An 11,275-nucleotide genomic window follows, 5' to 3' on the forward strand; every position below is an offset into this window, starting at 1 on the left:
AATAAAAAAAATCATGGCTAAGGGGGCTTGAACCCTTGACTCTAAGGTCTTGGGTGCCCATGCCCTAGAACCTAGGCTAGGCTCTCATTTGTGTCTTAATTAATAAATAGATATTTTATAATAATTTGGTTTGGGTTATAATCCAAAACCAAAGCAGTTACCCCTACACAATCGGGTAACCAAAAACAAAACCAAACCACATCGATCTCCTTTGATCTGCCCATTCTGGCCTACGTCAGTGTTCATCGTCACCACCAGCATGACCGATGACTTTTCGAGACCAAAACTCCCTATCCATTTATCGAGTGGTCGCACTGTTTGTCGGAATTGAACGGTTGAAGCTTCGACGAAAAACCCACCCGATGCCTCATTTTCCCCCATTGCCGCCGATCTAGCCATCACCTTGACTCACTGCCACCACCATCGTGTTCATCAGTGTCCTGCGAACGAAACCCAACTGCCACCTTGTTGAGAAATGTCATCATTTGTAGTGGAGAATGACTCAAAGTTACATCGAAAACTAAACCTTTGTTGCTGAAAATCATCGATTTCGGCCACCTCCGTGGCCCGACTGCAACACAGCCTACATCATCGAACTCAACATGCAATTCCAGTCAAGACCCAATCGATGGGTCACGTCCATGTCACCCATTTTAATCGTTCACCAATGGGGTAAATGTTTCAGCCTTTTTTGTTTCGATGAATTTGGCTTAGTTTTTAACATTGACAAGGCTTGGTATTGATGTTTTGGAGATCTCAATGCTCGACTGTCGCCCTCAACCCCCGTAACTGTCGCAAACGCCACCACACACCGACAGTGTGCGTGGGGTTCCTCCCCGATCTTGGAATACCCTAAAATCTATTCGAGTCAACACAAACATGTCTGACCTGTTGACCTTAACCGAATCGTCGACTTTGACTTGACTGTTGACCTACTTGTTGATTGTTGACTTTGACTTTGACCAGTTTGACCGTTGACTTTGACCAAAAATTCAAAATTTTTGAATAGTCATATTTTATGGTTTTCGACGTCTTGAGTCCGACACCAAAGTTCGTTTTGCCAAATTTGAACTCAGTAAGCTATTTTTCGACATTTTATCACCCAATTCAATACAAATTTTCATGTTTGAGTTACGTTTCTAATGTAATTGGTTTTTCCATGTATCTGGGACATTATGGGATATGGTATTAAACTTTGAGGGTAATCAAATGGTGTTTAATTGCTTAACTGATGTGGTTCAGAAATCGAGATAATACATTACTACCTTATGTATGCTTTATGGAACATGTTAGTATTAGTTAATGCATGGATGAATACATTTGGTTAAATGTGTGTAAATATTTCTAAACTCGAACCGAATGTGATGTAAAGTAATTAAACTGAATAGGTCTCCAATTACATGTATAAGATATTATATGACTGATAAGAAATAATTTTAGATTCAGTGATTAATGATAAATCAACCAACCTCAGAATCTTTAAATTCTAATTATTCTCGTTAAATATCAAAATCACCTGGTTAAGAAATTACAAAAATACCCCTATAAGGTAAAATGGTTCAGATTGATCTTGATAGTGAAATTTCCCTGAGAATTCGTATTTAATTCGATAAACTATTGATTCACCTGTTAAATTCCTAATATGTTCGGAAAGTCACTGATAATCAAATCTTAACATCTGAGAAGGTACAAGACCTAGGATTGTTGAATTATCAACTAGCAACTAAAGGATAAAACATCGGAAGTGCTATTTATGTTTGAATTGTTCGAGAAAAATGAATTAAATGAAATGATTAAAATATTCTCGAAGTGGGAAAATGTCCTAGAATTTATAATTCTTGAGCGAACACCCGGAGACTAAATTACCGAACGTACTTAACACGTCTGAATTACTCGAAATGACTATTATATAACAAAGTTGAAATGAATGGTATGTATTTGAATTTTTGAAACGACCGAGCTACTTTGGAAACTCCAAAATGACTGGAATAAACTTAAATACTAAATGACTTAAGTACCCTTTATGACCTGGAATTAAGTGGATGACTTGGATAAGTCTGGAAACACTAATGAACTTATATGTTTTACCGTCCATAAGGGTTAGGAACCCCAAATCAAGCACATCGACATTTCTTGATGTCGTTGTAATACAAAAATAAAATAAATACCATTTGAATACATGTTCATCTCCCTAAAATCCATTCAAAGATTATACTTAAGGTGATCAGTTAAACTATAGCAATCAGTATTAAGAAGTGAATAATGGTGTCGTACCTCGGTCTGAATGAATTGACAAGTATGCAGTGTTAAAATTTGATTAGTCTATTTGACTCGAAAGTTCAATAATTCGATATAAATCCCGAATGCTGCAAACCAAAGCTTGACCCTTATTTGGTTACATTCCTAAGAATTCTTCAAGAATCAAAATGTCTAAAATGCCCTGATAGCCTGAATAATGGAATCATTCTGTTTATATTTGAATCTTAGTAAGTTTTGATATAATAAATTCTTGATTATCTTCCTAATTATGTAGTGTCTCCAAAAATATCTGAATACTATATGATCTTGATAAATCGCTTCCCAAATATCTAATGAATCTGTTAGCTATCAAACTCTCTTTTTATAGGGATCTTATTTCTAAAATCCTATAAATTTACAAAAGTTTTGTGGTTCCCTACCTGATAAATACCAAGTACCTCCGAAGCTACCTGATATATGCTCTCTGGTTACATGTTTTCACTGGAAAATACAATCGTTCTGATTTATAGATCATGAAATCTACTGGTTATTACTTGAACTGTTTTATTGGGACACTATCTGGGTAGGATTCTAGAGTATGGAGGTTCAACTCTGATCAAGTTGGTAATTCCTTACGGACTAAGGTATTCCTTGGGTAAGCTCTAAGGCCCCAAGGCACTCTCTTAGTATGGAGATTGTATTTTGGTGTACGGATGGAGGGTATTCATGTGATTTAAATAACTATATTATCATTTTTACAATATTCTATTGGATCATGATTTTGATATTAAAGTTACTGCTCAATCTGATTTCTATTGGATACCGTATGGGTATGATTCTGGAGTATGGAGGTTCAGCTCTAATCAAGCTGGTAATTCCTTGCGGACCTAAGGAGACCCTTGGGTAGGCTCATAGGCCCCAAGGTACTCCTTTAGGGTGGCGCATTTGATGTGTGCTTAGGGTAAGTCCTTATGGATACAGTTATGGAGAAAAATGATGATAGGTGTTCGGTTGGAGGGTATTATTGTGGTTTTAAAATATGTTTTAAACTACTAATGCTTTTAAAGGATCTATACATATTTCTCTGTTTTGTTGGAACACACTAGACTCCCCAATTTAATCTTCTAAATATGTCTCTCTGAATACTTCCTTCGGACCGTAAATCCCAAAAAAACAAATTTAATTTTTAAAAGTATCGTCTCAATTGATTTGGTGTTTCCTTTTTAAAAATCAAAATCAAACATAGTTTGATAAGTCTCCACCAATCTTTGATTAAGGTGTGATTGGGCACCCAAAATATTTTGTCATTTTAATAAAAATTATTTTTTATTAAAACAAAAATTTTACGATATGCATTTCCAAAAATTTGAGTTCGGAAGTCGATTACGCGTGGAGAATGATTAGCACCCCCACAACGCCCTAAATCGGTACATAGTCGATTAATTAGTTGTCTTTGCAATGAAATTTACGAGTTCAAATTTAATTTAGTTCAATATCCCTTTAAATAATATTCTTTGAATTTTAGGACGAAACACAATAATATTTAATTTATTCCCTATCGAGAAGAAACAACCTCACATGCCTTAAAGAAGTTATTTCTTACTCCAATCGAAATAAAGAAATATTACAATTCCATTCTAAAGTTCATTATTAATTCCAAATTCAAATGCATAAACAACAATAAAATAAATCAAATTAAAATTAAGATCCTTTTTAAGGTATTCTTTGAATTTTAGTATGGAAAATGGCAATATTTAATTATTTCATATTGAAAAAAAATCTCTCATACCTTATAGCAGTCATTTCTTACTCCAGATGAAATAAAGAAATATTATAATTCCATTCTAAAAATTGTTATTAATTTGAATGCATGAATAATACTAAAAATAAAAATTAATTTAAATATAAATTACCAATCCTTTTAGAAAGAAGAATGATGTTTGATTATTTAAAGACATCGTGATCGGACGACCTTTTATAAGTTATACTGATATTTTCTCGATAAATTTAAATAGACGAACATTTCTTTTTCTCTCGTTCCCAAATTTTATCTGTAGTCAAACTTTTAGGGTTTCACTTAATGGGATACACTTTTATTTTAAAATTATCGAAAGTAACTTTCTTATATGCTAATATAGTCGCTTCACAATAACCCTAAAATGAACGGATATTACCATTAGTCAAATTATTTTGATTCAAGTCAAGTAGTGCTTATGAGGATATCATACAAATTATTTTAAAATTAAAACCTAAAATTTGTGCACCAAATTATGCACTCACATGAATATATGTAAATAAATATCAAAATTAAAATATATTATAAATGAAATATATATAAATATACACACATACGTAAAACAAAAGGACATGAACATACATTTTATAATAGGTATATGATAAAACACACGAGGGACTAAAATAAAATGAAGAATAAAATAAACATTCAAAGCATAGAAAGGGCAACCTTCATTTAGTGACCGAAACAAAAATATTTAAAATTACTTGCTAAAATTAAAATAAACAAAAACAAATATATGAGGTGACTAAAATAAATGTGCAACAAAATAACAAGGCAAAATCAAAAACATAATAACCTCGAATGAGGATCAAACACGTAAATAAACCAAAACATATACTATTAATTAGAGTAGTGATTAAAATATAAACCAAATAAAATTAGAAGCTCAAAATAAAAATAAATAAAACTCTATACAGGTACCAGAACAGAATGTTACAAAGCACAAGACCTCTTTGCGTGAATATTCCCTTTCATAACCCACGGGTTGCCCTAGAACACCAAAATGGCGTCCTTTTGAGGAGTTTGAATACCCTTTTTTACCATTCTCGGCCAAAACTCTTTCTCATTTCCTTTCCCTCAGTCGTTTTCACTCTCACCCCTCTCTCTCATTTTATATTTCACTCAACCGAAAGGTATGAACAAATCCCCACCAGCCACCGTAAATTGGTGGCCACGATAAGGGTAACCAAACCTTACACCCCTTTTTTCCTTATAACTAAAAAAATAAACCTATGAACCCTTTTTTCCACTCGAATCTAAGTATAGGTTTGGAAGAATATTACCATTTGATAACTCTGGTGAAGCAGCAGTGATGTCCTCACTAAAGGTAGGGTTTTTCTTCTTTTCTTTTTTTTCGTTCTTTTTCTGGTTCAAATTCTCCCTTTTCTTTTCGAACTAAAAACTCTCTGTTTTTTTCTTTTTCCGAACTGAATCACCTTCTCTTTCTGTTATTGCATGTTATATTTCTTTCCTTTTGCGTGTTTGGTGATGGCTCCTTCATAGGGGCATGATTTCCCTTAAATCGAGTAGTTAATATCCCCGATTTCTCAAGATTTAACTTATTTTTAAGGGGTTTGGTGATTTAGATTGATATGTTATTTTTATTATTTTCATTGTTGATGCGAGATGATGATGTTGAGTAGTTGAAATGGCAGAGGTCGGATGACGGGAGTGGGTGACCGGAACAGTGGCGACGGCTGGAAACCCTAGGGTTTCAAACCCTAGTGGTTTATTTTTGTTGGGATAGGGTTTTGGCCGGTTGTAATTGAGTTGCAATTGGGCCCAATTTAGACATGTTATAATGGGCTTGTAAATGAAATAAATAAAATAAAAATAAAAATAGTTAAATAATAATTAATAATAATAATATTAACGTTTCGATCTGGACAAAACGGGTGTCTACAATTAACATATTAGGTTGCGCCTAAAATGTTACCAAAGTTTAAGCTGATGGGGCTTTAGAAATCTGACGATAACAAAATATGTTAAATACTTATTTTGTTATAAATATTATCAACATATTAGGTTGTGCATAAAGTGTTACCAAAGTTTAAGCTGATGGGGCCTTAGAAATCCCACGACAACAATATAAGTTATATACTTATTTTGTTATAAATAAATATTAACATATTAAGTTGCGCCCAATAATGTTATTGTTAAGAAAGAAGTATATTGTGATATGGAATGTTAAAGTTGTGTTTAATGAAATCGTTAGCGATTTAATATGTAATTGTATCTTTGGAGGGAAATTGTTTTTAAAATAAATATCGATACTACTATGATCTGATGGTTGATATTATAGCAAATATCGATATTGTTTCTATGATGTTCGATATTTTAACATTTTTTAAAGTTGATGTAATTTAAAATATCGAAACTTGTTAATTTGAAAAAAAATTGAAATGTTAAGATCGAAAGTTATTTATTTGAAAATTTCCATTAAAATATTTTTTGTAAAAATATCAATACTAACAGAAAATATGGTGATGTAAATAGGGACGGGTACGAACCTAAATCCGACAGATTCCAACCCAACTCGATTTTATTGAGTTAGATTTTTTAGAAAAATCAAGTTCATGTCATGTTGGATTCGAGTTTAAGATAAAAAATATCTGACCTGATTCAAAAAATAATAAAATTTTACCTTCTTTATTTGTAAGAATAATTATAATAATACCCTTCTATATTAATTTTTCAATTAGATCCCTAATTTTATCGAATAAAATTAATATTTTTTTATAAATATATTTGTTTCATGTAGGGTTCAAATTTTATCTCAAAAAGACGGGTCAAATTCGGATCAAGTGAAATCACCCTGAACCCGGATCAAGTCGGATTTCATTTTGAAGATATATATTTTTCGGGTCAGATCGGATTGACCAAAATGGGTGGCACTTAATAGTGTACCAAAAAGAAAAAAAAAAAGAAAAAAACACAAAATAATGACCATATTATGTCAGGACGTGTGTTAAATTTACAATCCATACAAGGTTCCATAAATTTTATTTCAGAAGCTCTCGCTTGTATTCAAGTATAGTTAGTATCCACATCAAACAGGTTGTCAACAGCTTAAAATCATGAAACTGCAAGGGAGAATGGAATTCTTAATATAAGAAAGAATCTTTGCATTTCTCCTACCTCGACCGGAGTGTCTTTATATGCTTAACAATTTCTCAAGGCTGGCGGAAGGAGCTTGTTCCTTGCTCGTGGTGCTTATCAATTGCTTGGTTATCAACAGAAATATCATGGCTGCTTCCCTCCGTCTCCGGGGCTATCTCCCTCACATCAGCTATTCTTGCCTCGGTTGCCTGAATATCACTCCATTCACCACCACCAACCGCTTGGATGTTATGTTGATCCACTGCCATGTGGACCATGCTCTCTCCTGGCACCGGCACTGATCTAGAAACACTTAGACAAGCTTTATCTACGTTATCCGACAAGTCAACATCCTTTGTGTCGGGTGGACTGTTACTGGTGTTTGAGGACTCGGTCTTCTCCTCAAAAATTTGCTTTGTGTCACTCTGTTGTCTGTGAATAAAATAGAACACAATATCAACTTCTGTTGCCCCACAAGCATATTTCTATGCCTGTAATACATTCACATATGCCAAGTAAACAGGATGATTGTTATAATTCTTGCAAATATTAGACATCAAACCTTTGGAGATGCGCCCGTAATACGTTCACATACGCGAGAAGTTCTTGCTTTTCCTTCACAGCAGCAGCCTCTTTCTGTGCTGTTTCTTTTATTTTTGCTTCAGCATCCGTTTCAGTGATTCTGACCTTCTCCTCTGCTCTCAAGACTGCTGCTTCTAATACTACAGCACTCTCTCGAGCTTTTGCAAGCTCAGTACACCACATGTGTGCCTCCTGCATGGCAGAGTCTCTATGCTTAATCAATTGTTCTCTTTCTTTACCTAGGACCCCGATCTTTTCTTCAGACTCCCTCAGCTACAAACAACAAAGAGAAAACTTTGAAATAAAATTTATGATGATTACAAGACATATATGTTACATCGAAATCATGAAGCCCAGGTCAAGACAATTGAGGTGACTTCCTAAAAGTGAAAACCATATTAGTGATGCTAAGTAAATAAGATTTGAACAAAATGAAGGAATATGGCGAGAGGTGGAGAAGGGGAAAATAGATGATTCTTGGATGCAATTAACTACGTCACATCAAGATGCTAGCAATACCTTTAACATGAATGCTTCCTTTTGTTTTTCCGAATCTTTTGTTAAGCGCTCAATTTCTGCACAAGCAATTCTCCTTTGTTCATCCATTATATGAGCTGCAGATGCTGCAGATTCAGCAGCTTCAGCAGTTTCTGAAAGTTTCTCTGCTATTTCTCTTATCATTGAATCACGAGCCCGGAGATCTCGAGCCAAATTCTGCAATTCCTCGTCCTTGACTCTTAGTGTCTCCTACAAGATTTAGCTACCCTCAGAAAACCGAATCTAAGTAGAACAAACTACTTTAACTGACCAAGCATTAACCACATTAAGGAGACAAGACAGTGAGTTAGAAAGCCTGCTTAAGAGGCCAAAACAACACATGTGATGCAGTTAATAGCTGTTGACCCAGGACAAGATTGCTAATTAACTTGGTTGAAAATATTTCACAATGTCAATTACAAAATGATATTTTTGACTCCAGTAACTATAAGCCATGTTAAAATTTTCAAGCATCTCAGGTCCAACTCCTAAAATTACGTAAAAGGTTATCTTATCAAATGTAAATGTTTTGCACTTTGAATATGCTCCCATGATAAGTTCTGAAGAAATGAGACTTCAATCTGAGTATAACACTGGTATCTTCAAATAACTTAAACACACTGGTATGTTCAAATAACTTGAAAAAAACAGCCCCCAAGCACAAGAGATTAAAAGGAGGAACTGCTCATAGCATACCTTCATAATTGTAAGATCATCCATTGGACCATCAGTGGATGCATTTGTCACCAATCCTAAGGCATTTCTCAAAGATATCTGCATTGCCGCTTCAATTTCTTTAGAACATTCCTTGGCTGTTGAATTGGCAGCAGCAACTACTGTTGCAACCGTACCTAATTTTGCAGAACCATTCCCACTTAAGGAATTGACAGCCTCTTTGTGGGCCTTTAGAACCAATTGTGTCGCACTATTTTTGAAAAGAAGAAACATCAATCAAATGGAAACATCGTATAAATGAAAAATGAGTTTTGAAAAGAAATCTGTAAATTGTATGGTGAGTATACTTTTTTCTGATGATAAGAGATGGTATCAGCTATCATCTTCACATAAGTTGAAAGAATTATATAAATAAATAAACACGAGCGTGTGTATATATAACAGTAAAAAACTCAATATAATGCCGTGAAAGCTAACTTACTGTAAAGTTGATACCCAAGCTCTAGCAGCACCAGGAGTCTCCGCACAAAGAAAGTAGTCATTTTTCTGGGGAGTCCCGATATCTAAATGGTATAATTAAGAGGCATTCAAGTTTAGCAACTAGATTTTCCACATATCATAATAAAGAAAGCCCTAAAAAATCAATTAATCTTTCAAAAATTATTTGGATACAGAAACAGCAGCCTTCATACTTTGGGAGTCCGCTGCAGCAAATACAGGTAAAAAATATAATATTAATAACAAGCCAAATGGGGACTCAGAGCAACAATCGACCAAATGAGAAATAAGAATATCATCTTACTGAAAGTTAACAGGGGATATGGCAATAGTGCTGTTTTCATTGAAGGTCATGATTCCCTTAATACTTGGCTCATTCCTCCTAGTCCTAAAACAAGCAAACAACAGAATCTCTAGTTCAATTTCAATCTTATGAAGAAAACAAACGAAAGGACCTACAAATACACTTACTTGTATTCCATTTTCCCCGTTGTGGGGTCTAATATCACCCAACGTTCATTCCATTTCCTCAACTGTTAAACCAATGTACAGCACATAAACTAAATTACCAAATAGCTTGAAAATTTATCTTAAAAAAAACAAATTGGTGAAAATTATAGCTGGAATCAGCACAGTAAATGAAAATTGTAAAATTAACGAGAGAGAGAGTAGAGGAGGATCATACGGTCTCAGATCGCTTGAGAAGAGGACCTTGTAGCAAGTTCCTCCCGGAGCCAGAGGCCAGCTGCCGTTTGATCTTTTCCAAACTGTTCTCCGTCGTATCCCTAACTCCCTGTTCCTTTTTCCCAAAATAAAAGGGTATTAGAAAGAATCAATTCCAAATACAACTAGTGTAAGCGAAAGAAAATAGGAATTACCGTAAAAGCGCCATTGGAAGCCATGAGGGATCAAATCCGAGAGAAAGGTTTGATCCTCAGCTGGAGAAATATCCTGTCTTGGTTCTTTATTACTATCTTTTCAATTCAGTAGAGCTGTTAGGTTTGTCGCTTGGACCAGCAGTTAGGCCTAGCCCCTCTTTTTGCCATGGTATTGGTCTGGGTAAACTACGCAATCCAGTCATTCAATTTTCAGTTTATTTTTGTTTTTGTCACATAACTTTTAAATATTTATATTTTGTCACCTAACTTTCGAAATTCATTTTTCTAATCATCTTAGTCGTAAAGTTTATAAAGTCGATTAAATTATTTTAGGTAAATTTATACAAAAGCTCTTTATATTTGCTTTGATTCATTAGTGCTAGAGTATTTTTTATGAATCTGAATTGTGGAAAGATAAAAAAGAGGGAAAAATATTTCAATTCAATGATGATTAGATAATTGATATTACGGATCGAATTAAGATAAAGTTAAAGTTTTAATTTAAATTCAAATTCATTATTCAATTTAAATTTATTATTTCGATAACAATTAAATTAAAGAAAAGGATAAAGATGTGAGAAATGAGAATATTTTGATATCACTTACATTGTATATAATATGTTAAACAACGATGAAAAAGATATCAATCATGAAAAAATAGAGGTGAAATATTAAGTTAATTACATAAATATAATTATTTATGATACAATATTTTGATATTATCATTAAACAACTAACGGTGTGGTGATAAAAAATAAAAATTAGGTGATAATTAGAAATTTCATTCTGAATATTTTAATATAATTAGTATATAACAGTTTTAAATATAGATAAATAAATTTATAGCTAAAAATTATTTAAATTCGAATCATCAAGAGAAAACAACAAAACTCTAATGAAGTATAGTGCTTACGAGGCCCAAGCCCATAAAATCACACAATCAAAGGCAAATGTGCTAGGGTTTCACTAA

At 33.5% G+C, this 11,275-nt stretch overlaps 1 protein-coding gene across 2 annotated transcripts; it reads right to left on the minus strand.

Annotated features, from left to right (window-relative positions):
* Positions 1-7,032: 7,032 nt before the first annotated feature.
* LOC120165524 (differentially expressed in FDCP 6 homolog) lies at positions 7,033-10,417 on the minus strand. 2 transcript variants are annotated; one of them, XM_039175036.1, is made up of 10 exons: positions 10,306-10,417; positions 10,113-10,220; positions 9,899-9,960; positions 9,732-9,815; positions 9,602-9,633; positions 9,411-9,492; positions 8,951-9,179; positions 8,237-8,464; positions 7,698-7,990; positions 7,033-7,567 (listed from the first exon to the last, which is right to left on the minus strand). In XM_039175036.1, the coding sequence occupies exons 1-10, from the start codon at positions 10,327-10,329 to the stop codon at positions 7,210-7,212; spliced, it is 1,500 nt and encodes a 499-aa protein (XP_039030967.1). In that variant the 5' UTR covers positions 10,330-10,417; the 3' UTR covers positions 7,033-7,209. The 2 variants fall into 2 exon arrangements, with proteins under 2 accessions (XP_039030967.1, XP_039030966.1); XM_039175035.1 differs by having other exon boundaries at positions 10,113-10,226.
* Between the last annotated feature and the right edge of the window lie 858 nt (positions 10,418-11,275).

This window comes from Hibiscus syriacus, unplaced genomic scaffold (assembly GCF_006381635.1).
Source record: "Hibiscus syriacus cultivar Baekdansim isolate YM2019G1 unplaced genomic scaffold, ASM638163v2 tig00111582_pilon, whole genome shotgun sequence".
NCBI classification, from domain to species: domain Eukaryota; kingdom Viridiplantae; phylum Streptophyta; class Magnoliopsida; order Malvales; family Malvaceae; genus Hibiscus; species Hibiscus syriacus.